We start from the raw sequence: 16,061 nt of genomic DNA, 5'->3' as shown, positions 1-16,061 counted from the left end.
ATTGCTACACTTCAAAGGCAGATGTGCCCTTATTGACTAACCAAATAGTTGATGCACATTGCATCGACTATTTGATTAGTCGATTAATCAAAATTTAACATTCCTAGTGTATCTATGTTTATATAATGGAAATACACTCAATTATTTGTTCAAAAGTGATTTTGAGTATGTTCATTAGGCAAATATGAAGGAGGGGGGCTAACTCTGAAAGTCAGAACCTTTTAGGTGTTCTAAATTGGTCAACCAAAAATTCAAGCACCCCAAATTCACTAGTCAGTTTCCAAAAGACTAAACACTGTGCTTAATTTGTAATTAAAGAGATGTCCGAGTTCAGGCGATTTGCTTACCTTCATAACTGATGCAGCAAGGTCAGAGATGCTAGTGTTTTTAATTGCCAAACCTAGAGGTGCTGCAGCTCAGCCCTGACAATCCCTGGCACAAACTAAGCACTAACTAAAGGTGACATGCACAAAAACCAAGCAGTCAGACTTTGACTCCTCTTCTTACATGAACATGATATACAGAAATCATAAGGAAGTCTCTTAACTTAGAAATTATTTGGATCAAATCTTGTTGATATTACTCGAGGAGGGTGACGTGTATGAATTTTTCAGAATATTATAAAAACATTTCTGGAGTCAAGCTTTGCCCTTGCCAACTGTGAATGTGAAATTTAATGGAAGTGTGTTAAATGCATGACCTTGAAGTAGAGAACATTTATTCTTGGGTGTTGTTTCTTTTTTACAATGTGCTTCCATTAATAACTTTTTTTAAATGCAGAGTTACACTTTACTTTAGATGAGTTTATTGGAATAGGGTTAGAATTTGGTCAGCCAGAAAAGTGTTCACAAAAAAGGCTATAAACGAAAAGAAAATTCTGATAATCTTTTAAACAAATATTATACCAGATGCTATGCTTTTGGCCTGTGCCAATGCCTCTTTGATCATAAGAATGGCCATACTGGATCAGACTAAAGATCCATCTAACCTAGCATCCTGTCTTCTAGCAGGGGCCAATGACAGATGCCGCCAAAGGAATAAATAGAACAGGTAATCATAAAGTGATCCATTCCTCGTCACTCTTTCCAAGCTTCTGGTAAACAGGGACACCATCCTGGCCCATTCTGCCTAATAACATTGATGAACCTAGACGTCATGAATGTATGTAGTTCTTTTCTGAACCGTGCTATAGTCTTGGCCATCACAACATTTTCTGGAAAAACGTTTTATAGGTTGACTGTGTGTTGTTTGAAGAAATACTTCCTTTTATTTGTTTTAAATCTCCTCCCTATAAATTTTATTTGGTCACCCCTAGTTCTTGTGTTATGAGACGGAGTAAATAGCACTTCCTTATCTACTTTCTCTACATGCATCATAGTTTCATATACCTAAATCATATCCCCCCGTAGTCATTTATTTTCCAAACTGAAATGTCCCAGTTTTATTAATTTCTCTCATATGAAAGCTGTGCCATACCCCTAATAATGTTTGTTGCCCCTTTCTAAACTTTTTCCCATTCAAATAAAGTTTTTTTGAGATGGGGTGGCCACATCTGCATGCAGTATTCAAGATATGGCAGTACAATAGATTTATAAAGCCAGTATACTTTTTCTGTTTTATTGCCTATCCTTTTCTTAATGATTTCTAACATTCTGTTCACTTTTTTGACTGCCACTGCACATTGAGTCGATGTCTTCAGAGAACTATCCATAATGACTCCAAGATATTTCTTGAATGTTAACAGCTGATGTAGACCCAATCGTATCATATATGTATAGCTGGAATTATATTTTCTCGTGTACATTACTTTCATGGGCATCTGGTCGCTTAGGTGGGGGAAGTCTCTGCCTTCCAAACTGCCAGCCTGACCCCACCCACAGTCCACCCCCTGAATGCCTACTGTAGGTGTTCTGGGGGTGAAGTCTTGCTGCCCCCAGTGCCCACCTGCCCCATGCTTCTAGCCGAGGAGGCTGGACCCATGCCACCATTTCCCCTCCCCTGGTGCTCTGGGAGCTGCGCTGCATGCACGCTCCTCTCGCCTCTATGTCCTCCCCGGTGCTCCAGGGAGGTTGGGGAGTGCTTGGCGCGCTGCCCCGCTTCTCTTCCCCTCCCCATGGGGAGCCGGACCTCGGCAGAGGATGCAGGGATGTAGGTGGGGTTGGGGGCCTGCCTTCCTGAGCCCCAGCTGCACGAACCGCCCATGATTACTTTGTATTTATCAACATTAAGTTTCATCTGCCATTTTGTTGCCCAGTCACCCTTTTTTTGAGATCCTTTTGTAACTCTTCCCAGTCTACCTGGGTATGTCTACACTACCCCGCTAGTTCGAACTAGCGGGGTAATGTATGCATACCGCACTTGCTAATGAAGCCCGGGATTTGAATTTCCCGGGCTTCATTAGCATAAGCGGGGAGCCGCCATTTTTAAATCCCCGCTGCTTCGAACCCCGTGTAGCGCGGCTACACGGGGCTCGAACTAGGTAGTTCGGACTAGGGTGCCTATTCCGAACTACCGGTACACCTCGTTTCACGAGGAGTACCGGTAGTTCGGAATAGGACCCTAGTTCGAACTACCTAGTTCGAGCCCCGTGTAGCCGCGCTACACGGGGTTCGAAGCAGCGGGGATTTAAAAATGGCGGCTCCCCGCTTATGCTAATGAAGCCCGGGAAATTCAAATCCCGGGCTTCATTAGCAAGTGCGGTATGCATACATTACCCCGCTAGTTCGAACTAGCGGGGTAGTGTAGACATACCCCCTGTGACTTAACAATCTTAAGTAGTTTTGTATCATCTGCACATTTTGCCTTCTCACTGTTTACTTCTTTTTCCATATTATTTAATGATATTTTGAATAGAACTGGTCCCAGAACAGACCTTTGGGGGAGACCACTATTTACATACTTCCATTCTGAAAACTGACCATTTATATCCACCTTTTGTTTCCTATCTTTTAATCAATTACTAACCCATGAAACCTTCCCTCTTATTCAGTGCTATTTTACTTTGCTTAAGAGTCTTTCGTGAGGGACCTTGTTAAAGGCTTTCTGAAAATCTAGGTACGCTATATCCCCTTAATTTCCCTTTGCCCATATGCTTGTTCACCCCTTCTTTTCAAATAATTCTAGTAGGCATGCTTTCCCTTTACAAATACTATGTTGATTCTTCTCCAACAAATTATGTTCTTTGTCTGACAAAGCATTTTTTTACTGTAATTTTAAACTAGTTGTGACGGGGCAGTCCAGCCCGCACTGACTAATGGGGAAGCAAATGGACCTGCTGGGCAGGGAAGGCCCCTCCCCCGCAGCAGTGCTGGGCATGCTCCAACTGTGGGCCAGGTGTAAAGGCCAGGGAGACAGCTCAGTTGGGGCTGACCTCCGAGGAGGGAAGAACTCCCACCCAACCTCCAAAATCCCAGCCGGACCACCAGCTGGAGCGAGAGCCGCCAGGCCTGCTGCAACAGTCCCTGGGCCTAGCGCGACTGCAACGCTGACCATGGTGAGCAGCCTGCCCAGCCGCTGTTGACGCCCTCGTTGAAGCCTCCCTAGACGTCGGGCTGGCCAATGTCATTGGCGCCGCCAGCCCCAGCGCCAGCAGGTGGGATCCCCGTCGGCCAGGAGGCTGGGGTAGGAAGCAACCCAGGGCAGGGGGCAGGAAAATCCCCAGTGGGCTTGGCGCGTTTCGGGGAGAACTCCCCGCCGAGCTAGTGGTGGGAACCATCTGCCACTGATAGGGCCCTCGGTTGAGGCCTGGTGGAGAGGGAGGGCCGGGCCCCCCTACCCTATCCTCCCGGAGCATGGACTAGGCCTCCGAGCTTGCGAGTGTAATGAACGAGGCCTCAGGATCTGTGAGTGTAGTGGACTATGCCTCAGGGCCTGCGGATGTAATGGACTAGGCTTCAGGGCCTGTGAGTGTAAAGGCTCGACTCCAGTGCCGAACTGTGCGGGGTTGGGCACCCCACCACACTAGTATATTCCCAGTACTGAAGTCAGGCTTGCTGGCCTGACACTGCCAGGACCACTTCTGGAACCCTTTTAAAAAATTAATGTCACATTAGCTATCCTAATAATAGGTTGCAGACTATAGTTATTAGTTCTACAGTTTCACATTTGTGTTCCTCCATATCTCTCGGGTTTAATGCTGTCTGGTCCTGTTTAATTTGTTCCAAAACCTCCTCAGTCTGGGACAATTCCTCAGATTTGTCACTCAAAAAGAATGACTCAGGTTTTGGGAATCTCCTTCGTATCTTCAGCTGTGAAGAGTGATGCAAAGATCTTTGATTTGCCAGCCATTTCCCTCTCTTCTACTAAGTTGAGTGTGAAGCCTATTTTTTTGGTTATCATTTGGGTAAAGCCTTTTTGTTGCCAAGAAACAAGGATCCAATTATAGGTGATGTGTTTGATTGCTGGATTCTTTTCTAGAGACTATCTGGTCTCATCAAATTCATATTTTACAGCCATATCAGCCATACTCTCCCTTAATGCCACTAAAGCTTGTTTGCAATCATGAAGAACTAGGGGATGTAGAGAGGCCTCTAATGCAAGTGAAGGAGCAGTTTCCTGCTTTGTTACTTTATGTACTTTTATACAGGAGATAAAACATTATCTGCAACAATGAAAAGATGGAAAAATTGATAAACTGGAAGATAGTTTAGAAATTAGTGAAACCATAATAGAAGCTAGAGAAGCTGTCGAATCTCAGTTTGCAAAAACAAAGATTCTATTTTTCCCCCTCATTATAAAAAATGATTCTTAGAGGTAATGCCCAGATAAAGAGGAAATATTAAAATGTCGAAAGTACTATGAGACTTTGGAGAAAGTTCTAAGAACCTGTACTTTCACAGATTTCCTAAGGGTCTCTATGAAGCTTCTCAGAAGACCTTTAAAAATATTTAGCTGATGTCTTAGGAATTGTTCAAAGAAATTTTACTCTGTAAGAAAATATTTATTTTTTAACACTGTACATTGAGAGTGGAACCATGTGTGGATCTGAATGAAAATTGCATTGCAAAGATTATGGAGGCTGTCCCTGCTGCTTTCTATATTACTAAGACATTTCATTCAGAACAGACCTCAAGGAGGATTCTTCTTGTAACCATTGTCCTATCAAATGATAGAGATTGTCTTTTGAAACTGAAATTGCCAATGTATATTATTTTATGATAATAAAATCTTTATAATCCCAGATGTTTCAGGTCTCATGAAGATAAATGCTTGCAGTTTCTCCTCTATAAGCAAAAGAATTTAGACATAAAAGTTGTTTTTTTTCTTTTGGTTTCTCTATAAATGCTGGGTGTATATGTATAATACATGATGGTGTGGTATAAAGATTTCCCTGACATCTTTTTGAGGGTTGTAGCACCATAGGACCACCATGACTCCCTTGGAATGCAAGCCTTTCACTGATACATAATATGCAATGTGGTTTTGCATCTCACAACAGATTAATTTGGGGACAAAGAAGAAAACATTCTTGTGGCAAGTTGATTTTTTTTTTTAAACTCCGTCTTAAAACTAGTCTGAGATTTGACATGTTAAAAGTAGCTCCAGGGAGGAGGATTTATTCAAGTATTCATTTACTGTTTTCTATTTTAGATATTTATTTAATTTTTTAAAAACATAATATGTGCGTTCCTTGCTTTGGACATAACTTTCACAATTATTTCAGAAGAGACTGCCTTACATCATTGACAGTAAAACATCAAACAAGATCTTTTCTCTGTCAGCTGTAGTAATCAACTTGTCCAAATCCCAACTCATCCCACTTCTCAAATCCTGGGGGAAAAAAAGAACCTGGCTGTCTGTCCAAAAGCTTAACAAATGTTGATTATTGTAGAGAAATTTTAGAGAAGATTCCAAAGTGGAGCATCCCTCATGTACAGCACCAAGCCAACAGCTCCTTTTCCTTTCTTCTGAATGGCTCAAACTCAGATGAATCAGGTGATCTCATGTAGGGCAGAGTGTAAAGCTGTAATTCAGATAAACAGCTTCTAAAACAGTTAGGCTGTGTCTAGACTACATGCCTCTGTCGTCAGAGGCATGTAGATTAGACACATAGGCAAAGTCAAATGAAGCCGCGATTTAAATGATCGTGGCTTCATTTAAATTTACATGGCTGCCGCACTGAGCCGACAAACAGCTGATCAGCTGTTTGTCCGCTCAGCGCGCTAGTCTGGATGCTCCCCTGCCGACATCAAAGCCCTTTGTCAGCAGCCCCGTTATTCCTCGTGGGATGAGGTTTACCGGGGCTGCCGACAAAAGGCTTTGATGTCGACAGAGGAGCGTCCAGACTAGCGTGCTGAGCAGACAAACAGCCGATCAGCTGTTTGTTGGCTCAGCGCGGCAGCCATGTAAATTTAAATGATCATTTAAATCGCGGCTTCATTTGCCTTTGCCAAAACAACAAATCTACATAGCTCCGTCGACGGAGCCATGTAGTTTAGACGTACCCTTAGAGCACTACAAGTTTAAACTAGCACCTTGATTTTTCAAATAGAACTGTATTAATGTTGATACCTATCCTGATGTACTAGTCCAAAACTCCACTTAGTAAGCAGGATGCTTAATTTTGCACTAGCTTTAGTTTTCAAGTGGTCTCAAAATGTAACTCCTTACAGTAGTGGTAATCTTGAAGGATAGTTTTGAAGACAAAGCAATAGATCCATATCAGAGAGGGAAAAAATCCCACTCTGTTTATTAAGTTCAAATAAAGAAACTGATCTTGCCATGGCTACCATCTAGGCATCCATGGACAACTATTTGGGATCTAATAGAGTGTCCATATTGTGTACTGGTAACAAATAATTGTTTTACATACTCAATTTTGGGCGTTAATGAATTTGTCATCTCTTCCAGGGGCTTCCTTCAGCTCACCAACATTAGTTGCATCTAATTTTTCTTAAGTCATAACCCTTGTCCAAGCCCCAAACTCATACAGACTCCCAAGTTATTAAGTACACCTCATTGGTAAGGTATTATACATAGTGGCATTGTGTTGGGTGTCATAGAAAATATGTCTCAGTTAATTTTTCCTCATTTTCCCTTGCACCCATCACAAAAACATTTGAACAGGAACAGTGAAGAAACAGACCCCATTAGTGCCCCCATGAGAGGGTTTTTGAGGCCAAGAACAATTGCCTAGAGTTGTCCTCTCAAAAAACAAACAAACAAAAAATCCACAAACCCACCAAACCAAAACAAAAAAACCCAAAACCAACAACAAAGCACCTCTAGATTTGTGGGTGAAGTGATCAAATTTGAATAACAAATGCAGGCTCTTAAATAATGCTGCATTTATCTCATGGCTATAATCTCTGCATGTATGTGTGTGCGTGTCTCTGTATATGGCATGTGTAAAATAATAGGTAGTGGAGACTCAACAGTGAGTGCTGACGCTGGACCTAAGTTTGCTTTGTACTTTTGCAATAAGAAATTATATTAATTAAATCTTTTCTTCATGAAGGAAATATTGGGCATTTCTTGGTGTGCCACCCAGACATTAAGGTTTGAGATAGAGTGAACAGAAAGTGATGGTGAGTGAGAAGGGTCTGACGGGATGTGGGATAGATAAACTAGTCATCCGTGTAGAGGATTATGCACAGGCATTCCTCTTTCAGAGGCTGGAGGCAGAACTTCCATTAAGGTTCTGGGAATAGTAGCAACTTGAAAACTGAGTAAAAGTGAAATTGGAGTGAAAACAGAGCAAAATGCAGATTCAGTGATGAGGGGGAAACAAGTGAATGTGAATTAAAATTAATGTCCAGTTCTTGAGGGACCTGCTGAGACCTCCCAGCTCATATGTAGTTTTTGGCTCATGGTTAATCTTCAGTGATGGGTGAGCATGTAGGGTTTTCTTTTTTTAACCTGGACATAATGCTACATTGGCATTTTGCCATCTTTCTGTGGTTGGCTGGCAGTTGTGATTTGATGGCTGCAGAGTAATGCCATGCAAACATTTGTAGAAAGTGTCTGTAATGACAAAACACATCTAATACTAGTAAAATTCTATTTAGTAGTTTCAAGTTTTCCTTTCAAGTTCTATTTCTAGGTTTTTTTCTCCACTAAGTACTGAAGAAGATAAAAATATCATGGCAACTTACTGGAAAAGGAGCTGGTATTTATAGCGAGCATACCCTGAATTTTCTTTTCAGGGTCTGTATAGTCCAGTATTTTACACTGGTGTTAAAAATGATGTCACCTAACCAATCATATGCCAGAGCATCTACATTAATGCTATAATGTTGAACTATCCCACAATATGAATAAAACCCCACCTAATAAAATAAAAATGTGGCAATATTTTCCATGTAGAATAATTAACATGTTAAATTACAATTTTCAAATAAATAAAATAAATGTATTACTTTTGATTGAGAGTCCTAAAAGGATGTTGGTCAAACAGTGGTTAACATCATGTGTGGTATGATCCTCAATGTTTACAGTTTGTTAGGAACTATTATATTACATTTGATCATGGGAATCAACCTGGGGAGTTTCTTATTGTAGAATATACATTAAACAGAATCCTCTTTACGCTGACTGAATTTATTGATTAATCCCACTGCCACATGGATTTTAAATTACCTTGACAAATGATAACTTATTTAATACTTTCTCTGAGGTGTGTTTATAGAAGACAAAATTCATCGTCTTCTAAAGAAAAACAAGAATGTGCCAAAAGTAATTTTAGTGTAGATCGTTAGGAATAGTAAAATTATGTCTAACACAAGTTTGTGATTTTTGCAGATAATAGCTCTAGCAGATGCAGCAGAGGAAAACCAAGCCAATATGTTCCAGGCATTCACAAAGTTGAAAAGTGCCACCCAGTTGGTGATTATGCTGATTAGTTTGTGGCAGAAACTCAGTACTGACCAAGTTGCTATTCTGGAAGCTACCTTTTTGCCATTAATGCAAGATACCCAAGAGCTGGTAAGGATCTGTGACATTTACTGAAAATCTGGGTATGTGGAAGAGTTAATTGATCAGTTCATACTTAGTTTTCCCAATGTGTTCTGTAAATGGCCATTTCTTTTAATTCAGTGTAATATTTCCCTTCCCATTATACTATATTGAAAAAAATTATCTAGAAGGACTGTTGTAAGCTTTGGTTCAGTCTGCTTTTTTAGCAATTACTGTGAAGACTGATCTGTACATCTTCAAGGCTTGTGTGCTAGTAAATAACTTTCAAGTTAACTAGCCCTTGCTTGTCAAACCAAATGGAAATACTTCATATGTCTAATATCACTGTGCATACATCTATTTAAATGCCGGTAGCAATTGTGATAATAGTTTTGAAGTTTGTTGTCTTTTGAATGAGTTGTAATAGGTCTGAATTTCAAATAAGTAATTGAATCAACTGATGTTATGAGGGTATCAGGTAAAGTTTTATCTGAAAGTTAATGATGCACTGGTGATTTAATATCTTTGTGAAATGTATATATTAAAACGATAAAGAAATATGGATATGTGTTGGGGTGCAGCCAAAGAAGAGCCGTTGGGATTGTTACTTGGTGTGCTGATTAGCCACTGAGACGCCACTCCTTGCTCTGTGGGGCTCCCCACCACTCTGTTCTGCTGGGCTAGATGCTCTGATCTCCTCCAGATAAGGCACAGCGTCGGCCAATGTTTCTTAAACTGTGGTCCATGGCACACCAGTGTGCTGCGAAGCAGTCGGAGGTGTGCCGCGGAGAACAACAGAATTCAAAATGGCTATCCTTAAAGGGGCAGGCGATGCTTTTTTTTCCTTCCCCCCCTCAATAACTTCCCCCCCGACTCCCCGGGACTTTTTATTTTTCTCAACCAAAAATCTTTGGTGTTCGTCAGGAATAAAAAATTGGTGCTCCTCGGTCTTAAAAAGTTTAAGAAACACTGGCGTTGGCATTACCGCCCCCCTGAAAGCAATGCCAGGGCCATAAGCAGGGGTGCGTGAAGGGTGCGGACACATCCCCACCATGGTCCACCTGCTCCATGCAACAGTACCACCCTGTGCCCTGGGGACCCGCTTGGGGTGCTCTGGCCTTTTCAGGCTTCAAAATGGGGCACAGAGCTGGGCCGGGGGGTGAGGGGTAGAACAGGGCTTGGATTTCAGCCCTCCCATCCTGGGTGCCCACTCCCGAGCAACCGCAGCTCCAAAGCTGCGCAGCGCTCAGAGCAAAAGTTAACAGGCAGCGAGGCTCGATCGGGGGGAGGTAGCTGAGGCAGAAGGAGCACCTACCAGGCCAGGTTTGGGTCCCCCAGGTAGGCCCTGCCACTGCCTCAGGGAGATAAGCTCATGTGAGCAGGGAACCAAATGGAAACACCTGGTGAACGCACGGGTCTGTGCTGCTCATCCAGGAGTAGTCACTATCTCATGGCGGCACAAGGAGAGCTCAGATCTGTAACCGCCCCAGTGGTATCGAATGTATCAAATGGGGCTGGACAAAAAACCACTGGATCCAGCCTGCGAGCGTCTCAACCGCTCTCCGCTTGCCCCGTCTCCGTTTGGCACTCAGTGAAGCCAGCTGCTGTGTGGCCATGTGCTTCTGTGAATGCTGAGAGCCTGAGGGAGGGGGCAGAGGCTTCTCACACTGCTCCCACCCTCTCCTAAGTCCCATTGGTTGATTTCCAGTCAACAGCAGCTGCCTGTTTGCAGGACAACCAGCATGTGAAGTGCCCCTCACCTCTCATGCCCTGGCTCACAATGTTGCAATAGTGAGCATGTTGCAACACTGCATGTGGCTAAGTCCAATTCTCAAATGATAGTCCCTCCATTTCTTTAATTTTTCCATCCCCCTCTCCTTATTCACCTCAGCAGGCTGGGCCATTCCTCCCATATACAAAATACTCAGTCATGTAGAACACCACAAAATTTGGGCCACCAGATTGACCTAAATGTCATGGTGCCCCTGGCAGCCATATGCTGCATATGGGCTCTGGCTGCCACCAGTCCCATCCCCTGGCTCAGCACCAGTCTGGCAGCCCCTCACCCCATCTCCTGCCCTTTATCAGACTCAGCACCTCGCTTACTTGTTCAATGTGTATAGTTGCATGAATGTACTATGGTTGTGTGTAAATATACAGACCATGCACTAGAGAAGCATGTTTTCATTAAGAAAGCTAACCTACACTTTGAAGAGAAGTTTGATACACATTTATTTTTGAAATTTGCACAGTATTGTACAACCCCTATCAGAACTGAATGAGGAAATAAGTTTAATGAAAAACTATTGAAGAATGGAAAACTAAACAAAAGCAGTATCTAAAATTCCATTTTAATATTCACTTGCATTCTCATCATTCACAATCATGTTATAATAAGTTGTGCTGAACTATTTCAATGTAAACTGGATCAGGTTTCAGTACATATCCAACATTTTAAGCTGATCAGTAGCCATTTAGGAAGGTTGGGCTAAAGTTCTATGAATTTAGAAATATCATAGTTTCAACTAGAAAACAAGTGAAACTTGGTGTTTCATGTGTTTTTTACGGAAAACCAGGAAAAATGAAACAGTGGACATTTGGGCTTACTGAAACCTGAATCTCAAAGTGCAAAAGTCAGGTGTATAAATTTATATGAACTAAATCAACAGAAAGTTAATTTGAGCCTTCTGAAAGTGCAAACTTTCTGGTTTTGCATGGCTCGCTTTTATTGTTCCATTATGACCTATATTATTGTATTACTTTGACACATTTTCTGGTACAACATGGGAAACTCTGCTGCTTCTCTTAAAATAAGATACCACTTTAATATTCCTCTCAATGTGGTTTTGATATAGTACTTCACAATATTCTATGTAAAGATGCAAGACCTCACATATAAATATTGTTAAGATGTGAATCCTGCAGAGAGGCTGTGATGAAAAAATGTAAACCTGAAATAATGGGTTGGAAATCTAAAAAGAAGCCTTTACCAAACTATTGAAATACATCCCATATTGTAGTTATTATGGTACCACAAAAATCTGAATGTAATTTAAAGAGAAGTTTAGATGGGGGAAGGGAAGCTTCTGACATACAGATGATATTTGCAGACTGAAGCTCCCAACTAGTGTTCAGGTTTCTCCACTAGCAGTTGAGTGGAATGTGGTGAAATAAAGTGTTCTGAAGAATTATTTACTCTTCAAACAATTCTGCACAACAGATGGTTGTATTTTTATTTGGGTGAATGTGTTAGAAAATAGATTGGATACAATATAACTCGCTAGAATATTTTCTGCTTCACAAACATCAGACTCTCAGAGTGCTTTTTTTTTAAGAGAAAATTCTTAGAACACAGTATTACTATAGAAAAACATGTTCAAACCATAACATCAACATTTCTCATACATGTCATTCCATTTAGAAGAGATTGCTTCTTGTTTTCTGAATCTGCCATGCACTTCATTTAGACAGTTAGCATAAGAGTAGTTCACTGTGTCAAGTTCTAATTAGCTTACAGTCCTGCTGCAGACTACTTCGGTTAAGAGCATATAAATAATGATATAAAGTCTGTTTTTGCCACCTACAAAGATGTGTAAAAACAAAAGTGCATTCCTACAAATAAAGGTTTTGTTGTTTTCCTCTTTTTTTTGGTAATCAAAGGCTTTTATAGCTCTGAAAATACCTCCTTTCCCCTCCCCAATTCCTATGGAGCTGTGGGCAGGTCTATACATCAATCTAATTTATGTCACTCGGGGGTGTGAAAAAGTCCCCCCCCAAATGATGCTAGTTTCGTGCTGTCCACACCATCACTATGTCAACAGAAGACGCTGTCCCACCAACATAGTTTGCACTTGTCACCAAGGTAGAGTAATTATGCTGATAGGAGAACTCTCTCCTGTCTGCATAGTGCATCTTCATCAGACATGCTTCAGTGGTATAGCTGCCCCTATAGTGCAGATTTACCCTGTATCATAGCTATCAATATTCTTTTTAGCTATTCTTTATGTACTACTAAAACTCAATCCATCTAGCCAAGGAGTTCTAAGTGAGTTTATCTTGCACATCTTAGTTGAATAACTCTCATTTGATACTAATAAAGTAAAAATTTTCTCTGTGATTGCTTCTTTTGTTCCTTACAACTCCTCACATCTGCATAAGAAAAGGAGAATAACATCAGAAACTGAACTATTTGTTTTTACGTTTTTTCAAATTAAATGAGTTGGTACTACAATGAGGCTATAAGGCTGTCCTACAAGATGTGTGTTAAACATTTTAAGCAAGTAACTGTCATTTCATGTGATAGATTTGCTGGTTTTATCTGATGGAAACAAACAAACAAACTACACTGATCTTTCTTTCATTGAGGTAGATAGAAATTCTGGTCTCACTGAAATCAATGGCAATTTTTCAACTGACTTCAATAGAAGTAGGATTAAGCCCATATTCAGGATACTATGAAAGAATGTATTTGCAATTCATAGTGCTTCAGTTAAAGTACAGCTCTGTGGCGCATACTTCAATACATATAATCTGAGCTGTTTTTATACTCACTGTTGTACAAGTTAAAATGTAATTTTAAAACTATGTTTTGGAGAAAGAAAATCTGACAGTAGTGTTTTATTGATGACTCAAGAAGTAATAAACATTTGTGGTTTGAATAGAACCAATGCATATTTTGCAGGGCTCTCTCTTTTATTATGAAAGAGGAGGACAGGAATAGGCATTAAAGATGGGAGAGAAGCACCTTTAGGGTTATTTTCCCCTTATATCTTTTGTGAAACTGAACTGGAGAAAGAGATTTTGAACATGTTGAGTTTGTGCTCAGGCATATGTTTACAATAGGAAATCCTTTTGGGAGGGCAGAAATTTATCCAGGCTAATTTAAAAGGTTCAAAGGGTTCATACAGTGCAGGATAGTTGTGATATTATAGTTGAATGGCATCTGGATTGAGTGATGACTCAGACATCTTATCACTACAGTTATTAATATCCTCTTTGTTTATAAAATTACAAAGAAAAAATTCTGTCACTTTTAAGTGCGTAATTTTATTACTGAGAGGACCATCATAAATATAGTGGTATATGGGAACCTAATCAAAGAATAAATATTTTTATGGTTCCCATGATGTTGCCAAATAATGTCATAATAGGAATTCCACTGCACAAAAAACACCCCTTCTCTATTATCGTCAAATTTGTGATGTTACAGTTAAAGTTCATTAGGAGATGCCTTTTTGTTTTTTGGATATCTGCTTTTTTACATTTCATAATAGCTACCAGCTGTTTCCATACGCAACATTCAATTAATCTCATATTACAGTTTTAATTTGGGCAAAGAGAAATGTGTAAAGTTTCTGTGTAGTTGGCTAATAGCTATGATCAAGTCACTTCAGCCTTATCTTTAAGATGTTTAGATCAATCTTCTTTAGTGTCTGAACCTAAGTTATAGACATGTAGTAACTGCTGAATGTGCAATGCACAGTGGCATTTCACAACAGTTTTTTTAATCGAGTCTGTTTAGTTATATCGCTGATCTTAGTGAACAACAGTTGTCTTTCCCAATATGTGCTTCAAAAGATGGCCATGTGTTTACAGTGCATGACATAATCCCAGTAATTTCTATTGAAAGATGTTTAGACGAGGCCCACAAACCAGGGGCCCCCGGCCTGTGGCTGGAGTCCCAGCCCCTTTAAATCTCCACTGGAGCCCTTTCCAGGCAGCTCTGAGGGTTTCCAGGTGCGGGAAGTGCAGCACACTCCAGGTCTGCCTCCTGCCCCACCCATTTTGCCAGAGGCCCCACCCCTTGCAGGAGTGCGCAGCTCGCCTCCACCAATTTACCCAGGGGCCCAGCAAATCTGTCAGCTCCCTGCTGTATACTCAAGGTAGTGTCAGCAACATGATCTTGTCCATTATGTTGCTCTGTGGTTTAATGAACATTGGTTAAAATAAATATTAAAAATACCCAACCAATTTCCTTACCTATGTAATGAATAGACTTCTTAAATAATTAAACTGAAGGTATTAAAACATAATTTTACTCTTCACTTTTTGCATGCAGTTAGTTTGCTTTTTGGCATTATATTAATCACAGACAATGAAAGCAAACTAGTCCATTTTTCTTTCTGGCTGTCTCACGCTAGCAAGGTGCTGCAGTACTTTAGTTGCAAATGGAATGTTAACATCTAAATAAAATTGGATATTTTTATCTTTGTGAAAATAAGATGGAAACATTTTCAGCAGTCGTGGAACTTTGTTTCATTTCTGTTGATACACCATAGCGAAGTAGGCTATCTCTTTCAAAAACTGAAGACAGTCAGATCTGTTTCCAGATGACCATATCAGCCCTCAATCAACAAAGCAGCAGTCTTTAAATGGTATTCTCTTAAAGACAGGAATGATTAAGGGAGCAATAGGCTGCTTTTGCTTTTGTAAGGCAAATGACAATGATTCTTTGCCATCTTATTAGTTTAAATCCTCCTTTAGCTTTTTAGGGACACATTTTTTTTTCAACAAATGTTTTTTGAATAACATGCATCTAGCCTACATCCCAGTGCACAAAGACATTAGGGTGTTTTCTGCCAATGAGGTCAAGGAAGAAGCCACTTGCTCCCCCCATCTCAGCCTTGCTCCAGGAGATCAGGCAAACATTTCAGTTTGTTATATGATCCCTGAGATCACAGACAAAATTATCATCACTTTTTTCACCAAAGTGCTGCCATTTTTACTGTTGATATGCAGGGAGGTTCATTGTCCGCAGGTCCATGGGAAAACATCTTTTTCAATTTCATAAATTAATAATGTTAGAATTCCCTCAAGTGTGTGTACAGTTGGCAGGGAGAGTGCTGTACATCAGAACAACATCCACAGCTTACATAAGATCCCTCCCCTTCCCGCCCCCCCGAATGGATTTGACTTAAATATAGAAAAGGACACAAGAGAGACCATGGATATCCCCAAAGTTCCAAGGTGGCAATGAACAAAGAAAAAGGAATCTAAATGTAGCAAACCTCATAGATCTAAGCAGTCCAAGACCCAAGTCCATTTGGCTTTCTCCGTCAGCTTCTTAACTGAGAAGGGCAAGACTGTCTATCAGAATCAGGAGAGTCAGACAGTGAGACCATTTTAAAACTATGGCTAAACGAGTTATAGGGGATCTGGGAGTCCAAACT

General features: G+C 40.7%; 1 protein-coding gene across 6 annotated transcripts in view; it reads left to right on the top strand.

The window, feature by feature from the left end:
- The window catches only part of BBS9 (Bardet-Biedl syndrome 9), a 511,458-nt gene that overhangs the window by 269,319 nt on the left and 226,078 nt on the right, over positions 1-16,061 (top strand). For all 6 annotated transcript variants that reach the window (XM_075921761.2, XM_089776553.1, XM_089776552.1 and 3 more), the window contains one exon: positions 8,740-8,922. In XM_075921761.2, coding sequence (XP_075777876.2) covers positions 8,740-8,922 — 183 coding nt within the window. The remainder of the gene's footprint in view (positions 1-8,739; positions 8,923-16,061) is intronic.

The sequence above is a fragment of the Pelodiscus sinensis genome, chromosome 2 (assembly GCF_052426305.1).
Source record: "Pelodiscus sinensis isolate ZL-2025 chromosome 2, ASM5242630v1, whole genome shotgun sequence".
NCBI lineage: Eukaryota > Metazoa > Chordata > Testudines > Trionychidae > Pelodiscus > Pelodiscus sinensis.
The sequence above is the reverse complement of the archived record's forward strand: the minus strand, read 5'-3'. Positions and strand labels throughout refer to the sequence as shown.